The sequence below is a fragment of the Empidonax traillii genome, unplaced genomic scaffold (genome assembly GCF_003031625.1).
Source record: "Empidonax traillii isolate 1590-97213 ecotype Southwest subspecies unplaced genomic scaffold, ASM303162v1 scaffold890:size686501, whole genome shotgun sequence".
Lineage (NCBI taxonomy): Eukaryota > Metazoa > Chordata > Aves > Passeriformes > Tyrannidae > Empidonax > Empidonax traillii.
The window spans coordinates 339,554-360,970 of NW_020956083.1; the positions used below are offsets into that span (position 1 = coordinate 339,554).

General features: G+C 55.1%; 3 protein-coding genes across 3 annotated transcripts in view; 2 read left to right on the plus strand and 1 right to left on the minus strand.

Annotated features, from left to right (window-relative positions):
* SPATA2 (spermatogenesis associated 2) overlaps positions 1–1,400 on the minus strand; it is a 9,861-nt gene extending 8,461 nt beyond the window's left edge. Inside the window, exon 1 of the mRNA XM_027902584.1 lies at positions 1,389–1,400. The gene's annotated coding sequence lies outside the window, so the exon portion shown is untranslated. The remainder of the gene's footprint in view (positions 1–1,388) is intronic.
* Positions 1,401–1,855: 455 nt separating this feature from the next.
* On the plus strand, positions 1,856–7,874 carry RNF114 (ring finger protein 114). The gene is made up of 6 exons (XM_027902585.1): positions 1,856–2,018; positions 2,777–2,927; positions 3,978–4,084; positions 4,570–4,684; positions 5,566–5,673; positions 5,880–7,874. Exons 1-6 carry the CDS (start codon positions 1,900–1,902, stop codon positions 5,943–5,945), a joined length of 666 nt encoding a protein of 221 aa, XP_027758386.1. The 5' UTR covers positions 1,856–1,899; the 3' UTR covers positions 5,946–7,874.
* A 3,925-nt stretch (positions 7,875–11,799) lies between these two features.
* On the plus strand, positions 11,800–14,778 carry SNAI1 (snail family transcriptional repressor 1). The gene is made up of 3 exons (XM_027902593.1): positions 11,800–11,878; positions 12,515–13,018; positions 14,206–14,778. The coding sequence occupies exons 1-3, from the start codon at positions 11,800–11,802 to the stop codon at positions 14,385–14,387; spliced, it is 765 nt and encodes a 254-aa protein (XP_027758394.1). The 3' UTR covers positions 14,388–14,778.
* The last annotated feature ends 6,639 nt before the right edge of the window (positions 14,779–21,417 follow it).

Below are 21,417 nucleotides of genomic sequence, written 5' to 3' on the forward strand. Positions count from 1 at the left end.
CAAAATTAACTGAATGAAAGGAGCCAAAACGCATAATACCAACAACCAAGAGGCCTGGAAAACAAACAAACAAAACCACCAGCCTAGCAGTTAACATTCCCTGATGAAAGGCCGTGCTCAGTGCCAGCCCCGTGTGGGGAAAGTTAAGTAGCAGTTTGGTTTCTGCTCCCAGGCACACGGTGGTAGTGTCAAGAGACAGGCTGTGAATCACAGATGTGGAGTGCTAAGTTAACATCTGAGCATAAGGGCCAGGAGCAGCCCCTCCTCTCTCCAGGAGCAGCCCCTCCTCTCTCCACGCTCCTCCCCGAGTTGTGCAGGATGGATCTGTGGACAAAGATAGCAGGGCCTGTTCCTTGGCAAGAAGAGCTGCACAGGAGACTTGCAGAGAGAGATCTTTGTCTGGCACGGCAGTGAAACACCCCTAGGACACGGAGTGATCCCGTGCTGACAAGGAACCCGAGTCAGAATTAGAGTTCCACCACCCCCACTGCCAGTTCCCACCAAACAAAGCAGTCGGTTACACGTGAGAAATGTCAGGGTCAGGAGAGTTCCCAGATGAAAAGTCCTTCACCAAGGCCTTGCAGCCGGCAGTTCCCGAAGCCCCTGCCAGCCCTGCCTCTGCCCCGGGGATTGCACGCAGGTCAGGGCTCACAGGGCCGAACTGCAAACCAGGACAGACCAAACCCCCCGTTTGGGCTCCGTCCCAGCCCCTCGGCAGCACAGCCGTGGTTACAGGCTCGGGAGCCGCGCGGTGCAGCAGGCACGGATAAATACAGGCTCAAATATAGGCACTGGTGACAGAGCACAGCGAGGAACGAGGCTGTTTTCCGCTGCAAATTATTGACTGAGAACCTCAAGATTTCCTGGAGATGCAAGAATAGTGAAGTCCTGGTCAGAGTCCAGTGTCTGCCAGTAGGACAAGAGAATATTCCTCCCCATCTCCAGAGTCCAAACCTCACCCGAGGAAACCAACTGTCCGGCCACGCTGGATCACTCGGCTGCACAAAAACCCTGACAGCAGCAGGGGAAAACCAGGGGCGGGCACTGAGGTACCCAGTCCTCCCGAGGTGCACACACGGTGCTCCCAGCGCGGCCGAGGGCAGCAGGAACGCCAGGCTGTCGCCCCACACCCGACAGCGCTCCCGGACACAACGACTGACAGCGGCCCCGAGCCCCGCCGAGCGCTGCGGGCGGGCGGGGCCCGCTCGGCACCAGCTGGTGCCCGGGTACCTGTTGCAGAGCCTGGGCGAGAAGCCCCGGGGAACCGCCGGGGCCTCCCCAGCGCCCGCCGAGCCCCGGCCCCGGGAGCCGCCGCCGCCCCCGCCCGCCCCACGCTGCGCCCGCCCGGCCGGCCAAGCCCCCGCGCTGCGGCCTGCCCCGAGCCTCACCGCTCCGCTCCGCTCCGCCGGGACCTGCCGGCAGCGCCCGGTGCACCGCAGGGAACAGGGAGCGCCCGCCCTCACGGCTCGGGCAGGGCCGCAGCGGCGGCGACCCGGAACCGAACGGCGGCGGCGGCGCTTCCGCCGCGAGACGTCAGCGGGGCGGGGGCGGGGCCCTCAGCGCCGCGCCCCCGGAGGGGGGGCTGCGGGGGATGGAGCGGCCGTGGAACGTCTGCGGGGCCGTGGCGGAACCGGCCTCGGGGCCCGCGCGGTGCCGGGAGCGGGGTTCGCGCCGCGCTGGGGCCGCGACACGGCCCTGTGGCCGCCGCCGGGAACGGGGACCGGGGCCGCGCCCCCGCGCCGGGCCACGCCCACCTCAGCGACCACGCCCACGATGTGTGAGCCCGCCCCCTAGCCGTGCCGCTGTCATTTGCATGACCACGCCCACCGCGGTCGATCCCGCCCCGGGGCGGGGCGGGGCCGCGCGTGCGCAGTGCGCCCCCTGGCGGCGCGGCGGAAGATGGCGGCGGGCGGCTCGTCACGGCCCCCGGAGCGGCGGCAGGACCCGCTGTCCCGCCTCACCTGCCCCGTGTGCCTCGAGGTGTTCGACAGCCCCGTGCGCGTCCCCTGCGGACACGTGTGAGCGCCCGCCGGCGGACGATGCGGGGGGGTCAGGGGCTCGGGGCTGGGCCCGCGGGGGCTGCGGGGCCTCGGGAGGAGCCGCAGCTCGGAGGGGGCTGAGGGCAGAGGCGGCTCAGGGGGCAGGGGCTGAGGGCAGGGGCTTCGCGAGCTGCTCTGCGCCTCGGCAGCGGCTGAGGGGGGACCTGGAGCGTCCGTGAAAAGGAAAACGAAACAAAAGCGGAGGCAGAGATGAAGGTGCTGTTCTTCCACTTTCGTTTCTTCACCCTGCTGAGGGATGCGGGTACGGAGCGCTGGGACAAGGGGGAATGGCTTCCCGCTGCCAGAGGGCAGGGTTAGACACCCTGTGGGGTGGCCCTGGCACAGGTTGCCCAGAGCAGCTGTGGCTGCCCCATCCCTGGAAGTGTCCAAGGCCAGGTTGGACGGGGCTTGGAGCAGCCTGGGATACTGGAAGGTGTATCCCTGCCCATGGCGCGAGGTGGAACGAGATGGGCTTTCAGGTCGCTTAGAACCAAACCATTTTATGATTCTCAGCGGAAACCGAGGGCACAGAGCCCTGTCCAACGCTGGGCACGACGGCCTGGGATCCTCCTGCTCCTCCCTTGGTGCCCGGGTGCCAACAGGCTGCTGCTTTCCACGGGTCATGTCTCAGGACTCGGTTATCTCTGCGGGCAGAGGGCAGAGAGGGCAGGGGGTGTGGTGCTGGTGCCCGGGGGGTGGGGGCTGTCTCACCGCCCGCCTATTTTTCTCCCCCACAGGTTCTGCACGCCGTGCCTGCAGGAGTGTCTCAAGCCCAAAAAGCCAGTGTGTGGTGTGTGCCGCAGCACCCTGTCCCCTGGTAGCAGGGCTCTGGACCTGGAAAAGCAGATTGAAACCACAGAGACTACTTGCAACGGCTGCAATAAAAAGGTATGAAGGTTGTTGGAAATTAAGTGCCTGAGGTGTGCCTGCTCAGCCACGCTGCTTATGGGGGAATAAAATGCTTGCTCCTCAGCTTTCGGCAGAATCAGGTCAAAATGTTCATTCTGATATGTGCTAAAGGTATTTGATAAAGGCAGCACCCAAATGTTGACATTCTTTCCAGTTTTTTTGTTGTTCACAAAGTGAATTTCAAATGAAAGAGACTGATTTCAAAATTACAGTAAAATGTTGCTGCTGTGGCAACGTCCTTGTGAATGAAACAGTGGCTGTGGGGGTTAGAGCTGTGGCTCCTAAACAGAAATTTATTTGGTTTTTTTGCAATAGTCACAAGTCAGAGTAGTCCTGCATGGCTGGTGTATTCCATGGACTTACTGGTTGATGTGTCCTGCATGTTGAACACCTGTGTGACATCCTTCCTGGGTTTCCCTTTCCCTTGGTGAAGTTGGGCTGCTTAGCCCCTTATACATAAAGTGAATGTATAATAAAATATCACAGCACATGACGGAACAACAGGAAAAGGATAATTAGGTGAGGGTTCAGTTACTTTCACTGTTTATTTCTGGGTCATTTCTTCATTCTATCTCCATTCCAGCTGAGAGAAAACTGCAGTGTCTTGAGTTTCAGCTTCCCTTGTTGTAAATCTGAGTTTTCATTAATGGGATCGAACAATTAGCAATCAGTCTCTACCAAGCCGGGTTATTTTCCATACACTCTGTTCTCAGTGACCAGGTGAACTGGCATTCTAGGAAGCTTTTGTTTATGTACTACAGTATGGTATATAAAATAGTACGTAGTTTAGGTTAAGTGAGCTCTCCTGAGCACGAGTGTGTGCAACATAGTACAGGCAGGAAAGTTACAGGTTAACTAATCTGTAATCTCGAAAGTTTTCCACCTCACCAGCCGAAGTATTTGGATTTTCTGCTTTAACACTTGCACAGAAAGTTGCTCTGGGTTACATGTTTGCTGCTTCTGCTTAGAAATGTAGCAGGAAGTGCAGGTAGTTGGAGTTAAGGTGCTGTGCCATTGTTGCCTGCACAGATGTTCCTCTCCAAGATGCGCAGCCACGCGGCCTCGTGCTCCAAGTACCAGAATTACATCATGGAAGGCGTGAAAGCTGTGACTAAAGAGCCACTCCACAACACCAGGTAACAGCTGAGGGATGCTCTGAAGTGCTTGGGTTTTTGTCACAAAAAGGAGTTTTAAAGTATGAGCAGGCTTTGCCTCCTCAGTTAAAAACTGAGCCTTAATCCTGCAGCTGACTGTGCCCAAGGCAAGCTCTGCTGCTTCTGCTCAGTCCATGCACAGGACATCTTTAAGATAAGGGTATTCTGTACAGAGTTGCTGGGTTTTTAAAAGAATCTTCTATCCTTCTGTCTATTGTTGGGGAAGTAGGAATTGGTTGCAGTGCACTCGTGTGTGGTACCCTGTGCATTTAAAGAGAAGGTGATAAATTGGTAGAAGAACTGTAGCTCAGTCTAAATATGGACAATGTTGAGTTCCTTAAGGTATTGTTAGGAGCTTACAAACTGATTGTTAAAATTAGCTTGTCCTAATTGAATAAGTAAGATTATTGCTTTGAATAATTTGTATGTGTAAATAACCTCCTTTTCTTCCCCCCCTCCCCAACCAGGAACTTCCCAAATCGCTTCACCTTTCCTTGTCCGTATTGCAGCGAGAAAAACTTTGATCAAGAAGGGCTGGTTGAACACTGCAAAGCGCTGCACAGCATGGATGCAAAACAAGTGGTAATAAAGAGTCTTGGTGCAAGAATTGCGACAAAGTCTAGTCTTAAAGCCCTTTGAAACAGTGAATTAGAGACTTACTCTTGAATTAAGTGCATATAATTATTCTTGTTAAGTCCAGTGTGGCTCTGCTGGTCATGCCTTTAACTCTCACGTAATTCTGCTCTTGGCTTTCAGTGCATTCTCTGGAGGTGACTGGTCTCTACTCTGACTGCACCTGGGCCACGTCCTCCTTTCATATTTGAAAAGTGGCAGACACTCAAAGTTAATTGGACACAGCAAATTAATAAAATATAATTTTAAAAAAGTCGGACATTTAACTTTCCCCTGTGCTGTTTTCAGCAAGAAGATACTATAAGCAATTGGGGAAAATGCTTGCAAGAAACAGTATACCATTCTAATAATCTATCTGTGATACTTCCTCTTATGTAAGAGGAATTGCAAAACATGGAACTGAATTTGAAACTTTCATTTTTCTAGCAAGCTTTTTGGAATTCCAAATTAGTCAGAAAAAAAAGTTCCTTTTTTCTCCTGGAGAGAAATGATCTTTGCAAAGGAGACCAAGGAAACCTTCCTGTTACTGAGAAATAAAGGCTGAAATCTTCTAAAGCAAGCAGCTGTACTGAGTTCTGATTTTCAGTATGTGGGAGAAGAGTAAGCTGTTCCATTTCAGGGATCTAAGACATCAGTTAAAATTGTCTGAGGCTTTTGTATCAAATGTCCCAGCAAGGTATCGGGCAGCACTTTGCATATAGAATAGTGGCAGCACAAACCTTGAACTTCAACCCTCCACTCTGTCCCTGCCCTGCCCTGCCCTCCCTACTGCCGATGTAAAAGGATTTAACTGCTGGGGCCTAATTGGCTGTTCTGGGTTTTTCTTGAAGGTTTGCCCGATTTGTGCCTCAATGCCTTGGGGAGATCCGAATTACAGGAGTGCTAACTTCATGGAGCACCTGCAGAGGCGACACCGCTTTTCCTATGACACCTTTGTGGTATGTTATCCTCCCCTTTGGAATGCAGCCTGGTGGCTCCTAAACCTGGGCTGTGTGACATGGCCCCTGCTGTGAAACCCCACCCTGCACACGGTGTCCTGGGAGGAAGTGGAGAGTCAACGGGAAGGGCAGCTTTTGTTGCTGTTATTTGTTGTATAAACCAGCGTGGCTGTCGCGGTAAAAGAGTTTCTCCCCTTTGTTCCTAGGATTACGATGCTGATGAAGATGATATGATGGAACAGGTTTTGATGCGTTCTTTGAGGGATAAATGATCCAACTAGAAGATTACCTGTAAAACCAAGCTTCCACAAGGGGGAAATGCCCAGCATCCTTGCACTTCTCCCTGCACATCCCAAGATTAACTCAGGCGTCCAGAAATATGGAAGACTTTAATCCTATCTCAGTTTCAAATCCTGATTTGATATTTCTGTACCACTCAAGTCTTTTGGTATCATGGTCTCTGCCATTCAGCCCTGTCAGCCTCATTTTTCTACTTGCTTCACACAAAGCTTAATTGTAGATCACCATGTGGGAACCCAATCTTTTTCCTTTCCCTGTGCCCATTTCTTGGTTTCTTTGGCAGTTGCGTTCATCTGACTGTCTAAAAACAGAAACATTCCGAATGGAATGGCCTGAACTAGTTAATAAATCTCTTCCCAATCTCATTTACATATCCCAAGTGATAGTATGTGAGGTGTATTTGTAGCTCTGTTTCCCTTTAGTGAGACTTCCAGGTGCTAACTGTAACTGTCAGACCAGCTCTCATTTAAAGTGACCTCTGATACCTGTGGTTCGATAATGTTTCCCAGTGTTTCAGTCCTCACAGGCAGCCTCCTATCTATATGGAAAACATATCCTCAGTATGAGTCTTCAAACAAATCTTTGCACTGTGTAAACAACTAGTCCAAAATACTTCCGTTCTATGCATGATGATTACTTTCCTCCCTACTCTTACTATAAAATTTCTAGCCTGAAAAATGAACTTTATTGTTGGTCTTAGTTAAAACACGTAATTTTTTTAACTATATTATCAAATATTAATCATAATTGCTGGCTTTATGATTAAATTGGTGGCTTTGAAACTGGTTTTCTAGTGATTCTAAGCCTTATGCTGACAGGGGAATTCAGAAGGCTTTTTTCAATACCTCTGCTTTCTATTTAAACTAAAATTTTCATATATATTCCTGGTTTTTCCATCTCTCAAGGCTAGCTGGTGGCAAAACTTACCAGTAGTTCATGGCACTTGCATAGCACTTTCTTTTTGCATCAGAGATTTAATCAGGTATTTTGAATTCCTGTTCTTCATCTAAATGTTCCCACAGCAGCTGAAGCTGTACTTGGATGGTTTTCCATCTAGCAGTATGTGTGTAGAGTCAAGAAAAATTAAAATATAACCCTGAAAGCAGGATGACAATTCCAGTCTGTGTGGTCAATGGATACTCTGTTTTCAAGCCTACACTTTTAGCACAGAGATTCTTTAATTTTAATTCGATGTTTTCAGTAACTTCGGACAAGCTGTTGAGATGGGAGGTCTGGACACCCACAACAGTCTAAGACACCCGAGCAGAACTCATAAATCACCGTAGTGTTGAGATGTCTAATGTAAGCATTGCAATTGGAGCAGTGGACCTGCACCACCCCAGAATTGAGCACTAATTAATTTATTTGAGCAGTAACCTTACTCATCACGCTCTGCAGACTGCAGCGTAGCCTTACCCTGAAAATGATGAAACCATCCCACCTAAAACCTCTGATCAAACTTTGTGTCCAGCCAGACCTCTAAGATGCATCAGATGAACTTGGGTTTAGTGTGTTTTCCCCTTGGTATGGGCTGTTACAGATCCATCCCTCAGTACCTGCATGGGGACTGGGAAGCTCAGTCCTGAGGGTGGGAATTGTGGGATCTCATGATTCTGTGGGAAAGGAACTGTGTTTGGGGGTGGTAATTTTAATGCTTGACCTGCAAAGAGATGACAATTTACTGGGGGTTGGACGGGGATCTCTGGGTTCTGGCTAGAGCGCAGTTTGGTGATGCCCATTCCAGGAATCCAGATTCCTGCTGCTGTTCTAAGTGCACTTCCATGCAATTCTGGTAAAATATTTAAGGAGCAGTTAGAGCTTCTGAGCAATTACTTTGTCATGTTTTTGACTTTTGGAGACAAGTTACAAATAAAGGCCATTTAATTTATAAAATCCTACCTTTGTGTCCCCTCTTGTCATTTCTTCCTCATGGAAGATCTCCCCCAAAAACTCTTCTTGCCAACTGCGTAACTCTGCAGAGAGCACAGTGGATGTTGAGAAATGCAGGAACTTCAACTTTGGGCTTCCATTAAATATTTTGTACTGGTTAGTTGCAACTTTATTTACAGTCTTTCAAAGAGTGGACCGTGGAGGTTATGAGAAACAGTTCAGATTGAGTGTGGATCAAGTTGTGCTCGAGCTGGCCAGAGCACTGCAGGTGCAGCCTTGGGTGGGATCCTCCTGTAATCCATGGAAACAACCCCTCGAGAGCCCAGCAGGGCTTTTCTGTGGAGACCACTGCAGCTGAGTAGCGGCTAGAGCAGAGAACTGGCTGGAAAATGCGTGCTGGTTGTACTTGAGGTTTGGTTCCAGGAGTGAGGAGTGGATTGTACCTCCACCCTGCTGACTCCGTCGGCACACACAGACGTGTTTGCACTCGCTGGGATACATCTTGCTGGTGATCCTCGCGCGTTGATGTAAAGCCGTTCCGCTGAAAGGGGCGTGTGTGCTGTGCACAGCCTCGACTCGCCTCGCTTGGGTGATTAAAAAACCCTTAGTATAGAGCAAGCCGGTTTGGGCTTCCAAACCCTTGGAGTGTCCCTGCGGAAGAGTGAAGTGCTCCGCCAGAGCTGCTCTCGCCTCGTCAGCACCTGATCGTGCAGCCGCAAATCCCGAGCGCCCATTGTGGGTGATAATGCAATCGGGCCAGCTCGGACCTGTGAAATTCCCCATGTCTGGCACAAGGAGTCAGCCTAAGGAGGACAATTAGCACGGAGAGACAGGATGGGAGGAGACAGGCTAGCAGCTGAGCTATTTTATTAAGTGCATCTTTCTCCAGCGAATGACTGGTCTCAATAGGTCTGATAAATTGTTGTCAGGCATTAATTGCCTGACGCACAGGCATTGCTTCATCTGGAACTACAGTGGAAATCCCCACGATCTCCTTATGCTGTGGGTATGAGATCTTGTCAAGGATCCCATCCATAATAAAACCTTGGTGGTATATTCCAGGTCCTCGTGTCACCTGATTGACAAGAGAATAGCAATTTTCCTTCAAGGCCCTTGGCCAGCTCTCCTGGACAGATACTGGTGAGACCAGTGCAGGAAGGATTAATGAACCAAGGCTGTGTTAAGTTATGGAAAAGCAAATGAGGAAAAATGAGGACTGTTGAAACCTTGCTTTTCTTTCCCCAGAACTCCAGAAAATACTCAGCACTTACTGAGAAATTAGTGTCATTGCTACAGACTTGGGTCTCTCTTCTAGTTCTCACATTTATTCTGTCTTTACCCGGGACTCAGACGTTTCGGTTTAAACAAAGAATTCAGTGGAGCTTCTGGGAGCTGCTTTAGTCCCCCATGTAGAGAGTGACAGTCCCTTCCCCAGCCCGAGTGCAGGGGATGAGCCCCCCCGCCCCGCTGCAGCGGAGGCCGCTCGGCGAGCGCTGACAGCAGAGGGAGGTCTTGCATCTTGGAGAGAGCGAGGCTCGCTCCTCCCGGCCCTGTGCTCAGCCCCGGCCTCCTCCACCGGGCTCAGGGGCTGCGGTGGGTTCCGAGGAGCTTCTCCAGCTTGCAGTGAGGTTTCACACCCCATCCCCACACCTCATGGTCAGAGCTTCCTTTCACCCCACCACAGCCTCCCTTGGTGCCAGGTGCTCTGCTCTACAGATATTCGAGATGCTTCATGGAGCCCTGAGGCCAAAGAAAGTAATAAGAAGAATTTGTACCAGACCTGTTGCTCTGGAGGTGGTTGGAGTGTACATGTGAGCTCCTTGGGCCAGTCCATGTGGGTCCGGGATTGGAGCTGTACCACAGGGTGGTGGCCGGTCTAGTCTGACTGCCCTAAGGCTCAGCTGCTGCCAGAACCCTGTGCTTCAGTGCAGGGTGGGACAGCTGAGAAACCACTGCCACTTCCAGCCCATGAACCATTGCAGAGCTTCCCCTCCCCTCTGTGTCCTGCTCTCTGTCCTGTAGCATCCTGGCTCTCAGGCACAGGCAGGTCAGATCACTTGGTCTCAGCTTTTCCCCTGCACAGACAAGTTTTTTCCACATGCAGTGATTGGAACAGATCTGATTATCACCATTTCAGAAAGAACAGAGGAGCAGGCTTTGCTTCTTGAAAGAAAACCACCTCACTGAGTTCCTTGTATGAGTGTCCCCAGTGTAACCACATCCGTGGCAGGTGGAGGAGCGTGGGGGGGGTACTGCTGAAAGGGTGGGGGAGGCACCTGCACAACACCCGGGCTGCTGCCCCTGCCCCAGGGCGTGCTGTGCCTCTGGACTCCTGAGAGAAAAGGGCGGGACCTGACCTCTGCCATTTGCATCCCCCAAGGCCTTCAGGGGCACATTTCCCCCTGAACTTCAGGCCGATCCAGGGATGAGTTTTATAGATAAACACCTGCTGAAAGCCACGGGCAATTCCGCAGCAAAGGAGGGATGATCCAGCTCCAGAGCACGTGGCTGCAGGGGAAGAGTTTGCAAATGCGTCTGGTCTGGGCAGGATGCGCGTGGCTGGCAGGACAGGCTTTCCAAGCTGTTCCTGCCCTGAGGAAAGGCTGACAGTGAGCTCAGTGCTGCAGCCGTGCCAGTGGAAAGCTTTGCTCCCACTTCTGCATTTCATGTGGTTGTGGCTAAAGAGTAGCGCGTGGTCAGCAGGGGCTGAGTCACAAGTGGCCCAGCACACGGTGCTTTTCCAAGTGGCAGGGCCAGAGGAGGCATTCCCAGCAGGACCTGTTCCTCCTCCTCCTGCAGCCTTGCCGTCAGCAGCTGTCTTGGCCCAGAGCTGAGTGCTGCTCCTGCAGCAGGTGGCTGGACCCGTGCCCTGAGCCCTTCCAGCAGGGAAACCCCCACGTGAGCCAAGGGATGGGATGAGCTGGAAGCCCGGGCTGAGCTTTCTAGCTGCCAGGCTGGAGGGACTGGTACAGCTCTGCTCACCACTGCCCCAGCACCCACTAGCAAGGCTTGAACACCTTCCCATCGACACACGTCCCCTGGGAACGGGAAAACCAAACAGAGTGCGTGCCTCAACAGGGCCGTTTGACCCACACTGCCCGTGGGAAGGAGTCAGGGGAAGGGAGGAGGGAAGACAACAGAGGGCAGCTTGCTGGGGGCTTGCTGCTTGAAATCTTCCCTGCATGTCTGGACAGGTGCTCCTGACCCCTGGCAGGGGGAGGGAATCCCCGAGGGCCGTGCGGGATCCATCCCGCTCCTCCACAAGTCATTGCCTCTTCCAGAGGATTATTAACCTTTATTAACCTGTGGCGAAGCCTGCTCCCCGCCGAGTTGTGTCCCAGCGGGGAAGGGCGGAGGCTCGTCCCAACCTGCACCGCAGTCCCCAGCCGTGGAGCATGGGAAGGACAGACAAACGTGATGGGCCCGGGAACCACCCCTCGGCACAGCGCCTTCCTCAGCCCCGCCGCCTCCGATCCGCCCGGACCGGGCGCGGGCCGTGGATCATCCGCACAGCTCTTTGCCCCGCTTCCCTCCGGAGCACCGGCCGGACCCGCGGGGAGCGCGGCATCGGGAAACGCTCCGGAGAGAAGCCGGGAACGGCCCGTTGCATCAGCACCAGCATCAGCACCAGCACCAGCACCAGCATCAGCATCAGCATCAGCACCAGCGCTCGTACTACGGCGCCAGGCGGGTGGCGCGGCGGCCCCGCGGGAGCAGCCCCCGGGTCCTTCCCCGAGGCTCGGCTCGGCCCCCGGCGGCGGCGGGGCCAACACCTGCCCGGTGCCCGCCCCGTCCCGCCCGGACCATTGGCTGCGGCCCCCGAGGGCGGCCCCGCACCGCCCTCCCCGCCCCGCGCCGCCCCCCCGGCCCCGCGCACATATCAGCGGGCGCGGCAGCGCGGCGGCCCCGCGGCGGCGGCGGCTCCGGGGCTGCAAGATGCCGCGCTCCTTCCTGGTGAAGAAGCACTTCTCGGCCAGCAAGAAGCCCAACTACAGCGAGCTGGAGAGCCAGGCCGGTGCGTGGACGGGACGGGCCGTGCACGTGGGGCGCTCCGCGGGGTGGCGTGGGGACTCCGGTGTGGAATCTTCCTAAGGCTCCACACGGGAGCGGGCAGGGAGTGACCGACTTCAGGGTTGCGGACCTATGGGACGTTGGGGGTTTTTTTCAATTTTGTGCACGTCGCATGGGGTTGGGCGCGGGATCCTCCGTGTCCCGGGATGCTGAGCCGCTTCCTGGTACCCCGGATTGGGCAGAGGCACCGGGGGCTCCCTCATGGGTTGGGCATGGGCGCGTTGGGAGCTTCCCGTGCCGGGAATCAGCAGGGGCGTGGGGTCCCCTTCGCCCCATCCCTCGCAGCTGGGCGGGCAGGGGTGCGGGCCCTCGTGGTGTGAGGTCGGTCCCCTTTGCCCTGGGGCGGGCTGGGGGCTCTGGGCTTCCATGGGACGCGCTGGGGTCCCTTTGCCCCTCTGACTCCGGGGTGTGCTGCGTGGGTCTCCCACGGATGGGGTGGGATCGGGTCCCACTGAGCCTCCCACGGGTGGGCTGGGCACTCCGCGCCCCTAGGTGTGGAGCCCGCGGCGGTGGGTCGGGGCCCCGCGCTGCCTTTCCCACGGGAGCCGCGGGCCCCACTGACCGCCGCCGCTTCCCACAGTGTTGGCCGCCCCGCTGCTGTACGAGACGTGCCCGCTGCCCGTCATCCCCCCGCCCGAGGTGCTCGGCCCCGGCGCCTACTACCCGCCGCTGGTGTGGGATGCGGGGCTGCTCTCCAGCCTGTTCCCGGGCGGCCCGGGCAGCGAGGTGGCGGGAGGCGCGACCCCCGCCCTGGACCTGACGGCGCTCTCCAGCGAGGAGGATGAAGGCAAGAGCTCGGGGCCCCCCAGTCCGGCCTCGGCCCCCGCTGCCGCCGAGCGCTTCCGCTGCGCCCAGTGCGCCAAAGCGTACTCCACTTTCGCCGGGCTCTCCAAGCACAAGCAATTGCACTGCGACGCCCAGGCCAGGAAATCTTTCAGCTGCAAGTACTGCGAGAAGGAGTATGTGAGCCTGGGGGCTCTCAAGATGCACATCCGGAGCCACACGCTGCCCTGCGTCTGCAAGATGTGCGGGAAGGCCTTTTCCCGGCCCTGGCTGCTGCAGGGCCACATCCGGACACACACCGGTAAGGTCCCCTCTTCTCCCTCTCCCTCCCTCCCTCATCGCCTCCCGCTTCCCTGCTCCACTGCCCCCAGCGAATCGGCGGGCCGGCTGTTATCTGGGAAGATAAGGGCTTCCCAGACCCCCTTGGCACATCTCTCTAAATTGTCCTTTAAATATCCTCTTGGCTGAAACCGAGCGCAGGGTCAAGGCCCAGCCTGTAAACCTGTGCAGCTGCAGTGCCCCCCCCGGAGCTGGCCTGTTGGCCGCAGTGTGACAGCACACGCTTCACCATGACTTCATAAACTGGGGCTGTGAGACTGCCAGGAGCTCTCCCTCCTGGGCACTGCCATGCCCAAAGCATCCCTCTGCCCACATCGAGGACTCCTGGCCAGGGCAGAGCCCCAGTCCCGGCTGCCCACCGCTGGCAGCGATGAGCCCGGCTCCGAGCCCACCCGCTCGCCGAGATGTGCAAGGCTGGGCGAGGCCTGTGGGCAGGTGCTGGAGGCACCTGTTGGCGCGGCTCCGGGTGCCGCAGCTGCAGCCCACCCCGCTGCCCCGACAATGCATCTCCCGAGCATCCTTTGTGGGGCTGCGGGACAGTGTAATTGTGACTTGGCACTGATTTCACACCCTCTTAACGTACTAAAGATGATGGCTGAAGGAAGCCGGGTAGACTTAATTGTGCTTTCCAAATTGAGCATACACATTTGTTTCCTCCAAAAGAGTCTTTCTGGGAGGAATTCGCCCTGGCCAGGCTTTTCAATGCGAGCTGGGCAGGAGAAGGGGGAGCGCGGAGGAAATAGCTCCACTCACCCTGGGCTGGCGCCTCGCAGCCGCTGCCTGCTATGATATAATTAACACACAGCGCTTGGCTTTCCTGCCTCGCTGCAAACTCCTTGCTTGGCTCCGGGCAGGAGACGAGTATCGTGTCTTGGTTTGTACGTGCAACTGCCTCGCTGCTTGCAGATGTTTCCAGCATTAATTTTCCGCGGTTCGTAGGAGAGATTTTTCTGGGAGTAGGCAATTCCCAAGGCGGCGGTTCTCCCCCGAGCAATGCTGTACATACCCGTCTTTCCTTCCGAACAATAACAGCCAGCACTTCTTTTCACTGTGCTCTGCACAAACTTGGGCTAATGAATGGCTCCTTCTTTGATATTCCTCATGTGTTGATGCACTGGGTAATTGGGAGCGTTTCTCTTTGTCCCATAGGTGAAAAGCCCTTTTCCTGTACACACTGCAATCGGGCCTTTGCTGACCGCTCTAATCTCCGCGCCCACCTGCAGACCCATTCAGATGTAAAGAAGTACCAGTGCAAAACCTGCTCCCGGACTTTCTCCCGCATGTCGCTGCTCCACAAGCATGAGGAGACGGGCTGCTCCGGCTCTCGCTGAGGACTGGACTCCACTCCCCCAGCCTCTCGCATCACAAATACCTATATTGTAACTAGATTCTGTAGGAGTTAGTTTCCTTCGTCGCCGTTGCAGTGTGCACCGGGCTGAACGCAGCTCCTCTGGCCCTTGAGACCCTCACACTCCTCGCTCGGTGCCTCCAGTGCAATGCAAGAACCTGATCATAGAATATCCTGAGTTGGAAGGGACCCATCAGGATCATCGAGTCCAGCTCATGGCCCCACGCAGGACACCCCCAAGAAGCACACACCATGTGCCTGAGAGCATTGTCCAAATGCTTCTCGAACTCATTCAGGCTTGGTGCTCTGACCACTTCTCCCATCCCGGCGTCTCAGGGTGCAGGACTGGACTCAGTGGCAAGCGTGAAGCTCGGGGGGCACAGCCCTGAGCCTGTCCCGCTGCTGCCACAGCCCCTTGGCAGGTGCCACCTCTTGCCAGAGGCACCTTGCAGGGCTGGACCTGCACCCTGGCCCTGTGCCGGTACCGAACACTGCAACCATGTAGCTTGGGGGGGGTTGGGGTTTTTCTGTCGGTGGGGGTTTTTTTGTTTTGTTTTGTTAACATCGTAACCACTTGGTAACTTCTTAAAAACCATTATTTTTTTAATGAAGGAGAAAACGTTCCCCCCCCTCAACCCCGAGTGTATATACACTGCCTGTAGAAGGTGTAACTATGCAATAATACAGTATCCCAGTAGTTGTGAAGCAGCTGCTTCTCCCCAGCACAATGACAATTTGCAATGCCTGCGAGATTAACAGTGTCCATGAAAGGCAGGGGTAGCCATTTCAAACCCCAGCCCTGTTTACAGAGCAGCTATGCACTCAAGCACCTGTTAATATGACTCTTAACAACTGCTTTTCAAGAGAACTGTGACTAATAGCAGGCACTTGTCAGCTGATACAATGGTGGCCTGTCCCAAGGCTGCCCATCGACAGGTGTGTGCCAAAAGCCCTATTTATGGGTATTGACAGGTGCCTCCTGAATGCATCTTTCTTTGGACATTGTTTTCATGGAATCATTACAAAGAGGATGTTTACATTTCAAAGGTACACTGGTATTTATATTTTTGTGCCACAGTTTTGTAATGATGAAACTTTTTATATAACTATATACAGTTTATTGATATTCAATAAAATGGTTAATTTATAATAGGGTTTTGTGGGTGCCTGGGGTGAACATGCAGTTGTGAGGGGGCAGTGCTTTGGGAACCAGGGGGCTGGCCCCAGCTCTCCTCTTACGTGGTGCTCCTGGCCTCTGGCTGCAGGTGACTGGCAAGTGGTATTTGCAGGCAGGGATCTGTGGAGCAGTTGCTTCTCTGGAGAGGAAAAGTCAGGCTGAGTCAGTTCCTGCCAAAAGGCTGGGGCAGCTGTGCAGTGATGTGGCCTGGGGCTGCAGTGGATCTCCCAGGCTCCCTGTGGGAAAGCACAAGGGCTTGCCTTGTCCCTCCCAGCCTGCCCAGGTGGGTACTGCCTTCCCCACTTGCTGCTGGAGCACCTGTAGCTTGTCCCTCAGCACTTTCTGAGCTTGGGGAGCAGGTCCGTGTCCCTGCCGGGCTGGCGGGGTTGCCTCTGGCAGGATCCTGAGCCTCCCCAGAGATGGCTCCAGCACCAGATGCCTCAGGGAGCTGAGCCTCCGGGTGGGTGACCCGCAGTGGGTGGTGCAGCAGCAGAGGTGTGTCCATCCTGTTGTCCCTGGAGAGGCTCTTCAGCAAGCACAGGTGGGGCTGTCCCTGCACCTCCATACCTGGGGGACACCACGGGATGGGTCCTCCGAGGTATCCCCCCCTACTGGCCTCCAGAATTTCCATAATGAAACTCCCAATGCCCAAAGCACCTGCCTTGCACCTTCCCAGCCTCCTACAAATCTGGGCTGCTTCAGGAACAGTGCAGCCAGGCTCCTGTCTCCCCCAGGGGATGCAACTTTGTCCTTCTTCCCCTGCACTTCCTTAGTGCCGTCTCCCAGACACTGCTTTCAACCAGAGAATAAAAGCACACGCCCTTCAGCTCTGATCCCCCTCCAGCCCGTGGGTGTCCGGCTCCCAGCGCCTCTCCCAGGGGCTGTTCGGAGCAGGAAGATGTGTGTGGCTGTAAAAGTCAGCAGAGCTGCTGCTCGGCCCTTCTTTAATTAAGAGCTCACCCGGTATAAACTGACTTTCCCAGCCGAGTTGGACTCATTACTCGATTATTAAGCAGGGCAGGAAGTTTTGGGTTTGCTCTTGTGTGTGCTTTTTTCTTCCTTTTCCCAACAGGAAGCGGGGGAGGGGCACTAATTACTTTCAGCTTTCCATCCATAAAATCCTGGAGCCGCAAAAGCAGCTAAATAGTTAAAAAAAAAAATAAAAAAATACAGAGACCAATTTTGAGAACGGACCACCTGCAGGAGCTGGGAAGGAGGATTGAGGAGGAGTGGGTATGCTGGGAGCAGCAGTCCCGGCCAAGGTTGGCTTTGCAGCTCCGACATGTGAGAGTCACACCAGGGCCCTGCACCACACCGGCTGTGCCTTCCCCCCGCCCACGTGTGCCACGGCTGTCACCAGATGGGGACCCTGACCCTTTCCCGTGTCATTCAGGCTGTTGCTTCATCCCCGCAGTGGCACACACCGGGGACTCCTGCCAGCTCCCTCTCAATGGGCTTCAACTAATATTGGTCAGGCCGGCGGTGAGAGCTGTGAGAAACCTCCTCCTTAGCGAGCGTTGCTGCTCTCAGTTGTGTTACTGGCTTTGTCCAGCGCCTGGCTGGGACGCCAGGCTTTTAGAGGGAAGGTATAAACCGGGTGGTGAACGGCCTAGGCTCGACTGACAAATCCCACCGGCATTCAAACACAAATGCAGCCTTAAAACACTGGAAAAAAGAAATGCTGCCTGTTCTGAATCACAAAAGCTCAGCCCACTGGCACTTGGGTTTCTGCTGCATCTGCTCCCTGCCCTGCCCAGCACGCTGTGCCCTGGGGACACGGCTGCTCAGGTGATGTCCCGCCCCTTCGGCAGTGCCTTGGACCTCCCCAGGTGATGCCCAGGTCTGGACCAGCTGCTGTCCCGTCGCAGGGTGATCGATGTGGCCCAGATCCCTGCTCTTGTGACCAGCTGCTCATTTTCTTACTGCAAAAGTATTTCTCCTATTTCTACCTGAGGGCTGTTGGGGTGAGCAGAGGGTTGGGGACCACAGCCAGGACACCCTTGGGTGCAGCTCAAGCCTGCTGCAGACAAGGATGATCCCCTCTGGCCCTTCTCTGCCCCCGTACACCCTGGGGGCTCTGTGATGAAGAAATGCACCCGGGACTGGGCCTGAGGATGAACTGCAATCGCTTTTCAATTTCCCTTTCTGAAGGGAACCTGCCGAGCAGCATCCCTGGCAGCAGTGCCAGAGTCCCCTGCCCTCGGTCCCCTGTGCTTGTCCAGGCAACCCGTGCTGCACAGCGAAGGCTGGGGGCTCATGGTGAAACCTCAGCAGTTTTTTTTCGCCCCTCTCTGTTTTAGTGGCGCAGGAACTAAACGCACCGTGAAGGCGCTGCCGCAGCCCGGCTGCCTCAGCCAGGTAGCGCAGGCTGCATTTTCGGGGGTGGGAGCCGTGGAGGCGGGGGCGAGGGGGACACACAGCCGGCGATTAACGGAGGAACCATTTGGTGACCACCTTGTGTGACCATCTGTAACAGATTACGGTGTCAGCGCTCGTAAAAGCCGGGATTCAATCAAGCGCCCGGCAGGTAGCGGGGCCCCGCTGGCCGTGCCGCGGTGCCGGGGTGCGGGCGGTGCCGGCTCGGCGCTGCCGCGCTCCCCGGGCGGTGGCACGGCCGCGGCGTCGAGCGTTTGAACTCCGCTCTTTCATTTCCACGGACCTCCACAGGACCTTTAAACGAGCACGCACGTCCCCTCAGCTCCTGGAGCCCTTTCAAAGGCTCCAGGGAAACCACAAAGTGCTTTTTCTTCCCACAGACGACTAGTGTTTTCCCCCTTCCCCGACCCTATGCAGAATTAAGGGTGTTGGGAAACCCACCCTGCCGTGGGACCCCCTTGGGGCAGAGATCCCGGGTTAAAAAGGGCTTTAAGGCTTCCATGACACTGTTTGAAACCGTCCTGTCCTGTCTCTGTGAGCATCCCAGAGGGGATGAGAAGGGAAGCTGGAGGATTACAGCCACCTTTGCAAAGGCTAAGCTCCATATCCTCAGTGATTTGAAGGCTGCAGTTCCCAAAATTGCCTTTTTTACCCCTTTCTGTCCCCATGTCTTGCATGGACACGCATGAGGTGCACCTGGCCCTTGTGTTGTGGGGGTGAAGAGCAGCTCTGGGGACCCCCAGGACGCTTCCTCCCACCTCCAGGGCAGTAGAAAGGAAAAAAAAAATTCCACTTTCCTCTCCTGTCACTACAAAACTGTCTGACAGAAATGTTCTCCTTGTGATTCTGTGTTCTCCTGGATCCCCCACGGCCTACAGAGGAGCATTTCCAGCATCCAGGCATGCAGCTCCCAAAGAAGGCAGCCAAAGCTCAGCCCCTACAAAGTGTAGCAGCCTAATTCTTCTTTTGGATCTTACCTTACCTAGAAAAAGCTGAACAAACAAACAGAAACCAGGCAGAATCCAGGGAAAGGCCCCTTATTAAAGCCAATCACTGGGTGGCTGTTTCTGATTTGGGGAAGGGAATGACTGGAGCTTCGTGGCAGAAGCTGGGATGGCTCGTGGGGTGATCAGCAGAGGAAACATGGGTTTCCCACTTGAGGTAGCTGGGATGTGGGAGGCCTCAGAAGGTGTGTGAGGTTATTCCTGGCTGGACAAGGGCAGCAGGTGCTGGTGCAGGGCTCAGTGAGCCCCTGTCAACAGGCAGTCCCGGTGAAAGCCTCCGTCCATTAACAGCTCGCCATAAGGAACAGGGCTCACAAACAAGCTGCAGGTGTAGCCATTGTTTTCCTGGCTCCGGGTTATTGACATGAGCAATAATCTCAAATTAATCTTTAATCGGATGATGAACTGATAGCGTGAGGCTGGGGAGGTGCGAGTCTTCCCATGGAGACAAAGCACAGCAAACGCAGAGAGAGGGAGCCAGGCAGGCTGGGGAAGAGAGAGGCTGGAGGATTAAAATAAAGGTGATGTCTCCCTGTGGATGGAGGTGGTCTGGGCTGCAGGATCACTATGGTCTTGCACCATCTGTACTCACCTTTCTGGGCATGGCCATGCTGCCAGCAATTGCCTCCCTGCCTGCCCCCAAACCAGTGGGACAAGGGGTGATGCCCACCACAGGGCTGCACCAGCAGAGCATCAGTGACCTGCCATAAAGGTGATATAATCTATTTCTTTACCTGAGGATGGGCACTTTGGCACAAGGGACATTAGTGCACGCCCAACAGTGACCTGTGCCCTCCCCACAACAAGAGGTGCCGGAGCCACCAGCCTGCACCGACCGCTCTACAATAGCAATCCTGTGCTGTAACTTACTGGATATCTGCCTAGAAAATCATCAGAAAGTATTTTAAATCCAGCATAACATACATATTTATGGATCACCTTCTGTTTTACTGGGCTCCCTGAAAGCAATGCGAAGCCTGTTTTACTTTTCCCAATAAAAAGGCTCACGTTTCACATGGAGGAGATTGGCGGCTCCCGAGCTAATTAGTCCGGGTTCCCCTCCACCTCCGCATTTTCCACGCAGGGTTATGCTGGCGACACTTTGTCTGTGGCTGCTCCGGGAGGACGGTGCTGCACACTGGGCCTCCTTTGCCGCGATGTGCTGGAGGCAGAGCGGGGCAAGGCGAGGAAGTGGCGGCGTGTCACGGCTCGGAGTCATGGCCCGTTATAAAGAGCTTCAAGGGCCTGCATTATGTCATTACTCAATTAGCCTGTTGGTAATAGCACTTCATTAGAGAGACAGTTCCTATTCACTGGCCCTAATCCACTTTCTAAAGCCAGAGCTGGAGCCATTGATCGCTTTTCCCGCTTTCCTGATGAGGCAGAAAGTGGGTTTGGAGAGTGGCCCTGGAGCGGGCAGGGGAGGGAGCGATACTACCACCATGGACAGGGCAGCCCCCTGCCACCCTAAAACCAAGACAGAGGTGTCAGCACCAAGCCCAGGCAGCTCAGGTATGCCAGGGAGGGGCAGAGCACCTGCCCTTCTCACAGACCTCAGAAATCAGGCTGTTAATCAGGGAACAAGTGAGTTTTGGTGTCAAAGCATCGGTGACCACAGGACACGACCTCTCCTCACCCAGCCGGATACGATGGGTGAGCCGGTGCCAGGATGCTCCTGGGGGACTGGCTGTGGGGATGGGCACTGCCTGCCCAGCCCACGCCTCGCTTCAGTCCACAGAAAGGAAAGCTACTCATTTTATTTCTTTTCTCTTTCCTCCCCCCACACTCTATGACATGCAGGGCTTGGTGGAAACTGAAGCGGGGTAGGAAGTGGCGTGAGAGCCGCGCGCAGGAAACCGATGTGTGTCAGGAGAGGATGTCACCCCAGGAGCGCTGGACGAGCGGCTGGAGCGGGAGCTGCGACTCACCGAGGAGAGGGGCAGGAAGAGACAGAGCCCTCCCTCTGTCTATAAAGGTATCTGCTGCCACCCGAGGTGGTGACAGAGCAAACACAGCGGTGCAGGCAGCCCAGCCAGGGTAACACCACGGTGCTGGGAAGTGTTCCCTGTGTCCTACCCATCCAGTTGGCTTCAAAGCCTGTGTGCGGCTGCAGGGACCTGATCCCCCAAATACCTCCACCACAACAGTCAGAACATCCTCAGCTATGGCCCTATAGTTTGAGGTCTCAAGCTGCCTGACAGAAGTTATTTTAGGTCAAAGGAAGTACTGGGATAGGAAAGTTTACTGCCCTGGTTATGGCAGCTGCTGTCTGTGATCAATATTATCCAGATTTCCCCCCCTAAGCCTCACTTTACAGCAGCAGCTTTCCATCATCCCTTACACAGAGCTGAAGGGCAGCAACATGGGGTCCATGTTTGCTGGAAAAAATCATGGTTGTTGGTTCATGTGACTCAGGTGAGGACCTGAAGGCCAGTTTTTGAATGCAGGCACTGTGG

Coding starts and splice junctions, on each gene's coding strand:
- RNF114 (XM_027902585.1), top strand. CDS start 1,900: ATGGCGGCGGGCGGCTCGTCACGGCCCCCGGAGCGGCGGCAGGACCCG. Junction 2,019..2,776: donor CGCGTCCCCTGCGGACACGT/GTGAGCGCCCGC, acceptor TCTCCCCCACAG/GTTCTGCACGCCGTGCCTGC. Junction 4,685..5,565: donor GCATGGATGCAAAACAAGTG/GTAATAAAGAGT, acceptor TTTTTCTTGAAG/GTTTGCCCGATTTGTGCCTC.
- SNAI1 (XM_027902593.1), top strand. CDS start 11,800: ATGCCGCGCTCCTTCCTGGTGAAGAAGCACTTCTCGGCCAGCAAGAAG. Junction 11,879..12,514: donor CGAGCTGGAGAGCCAGGCCG/GTGCGTGGACGG, acceptor CGCTTCCCACAG/TGTTGGCCGCCCCGCTGCTG. Junction 13,019..14,205: donor CCACATCCGGACACACACCG/GTAAGGTCCCCT, acceptor TTTGTCCCATAG/GTGAAAAGCCCTTTTCCTGT.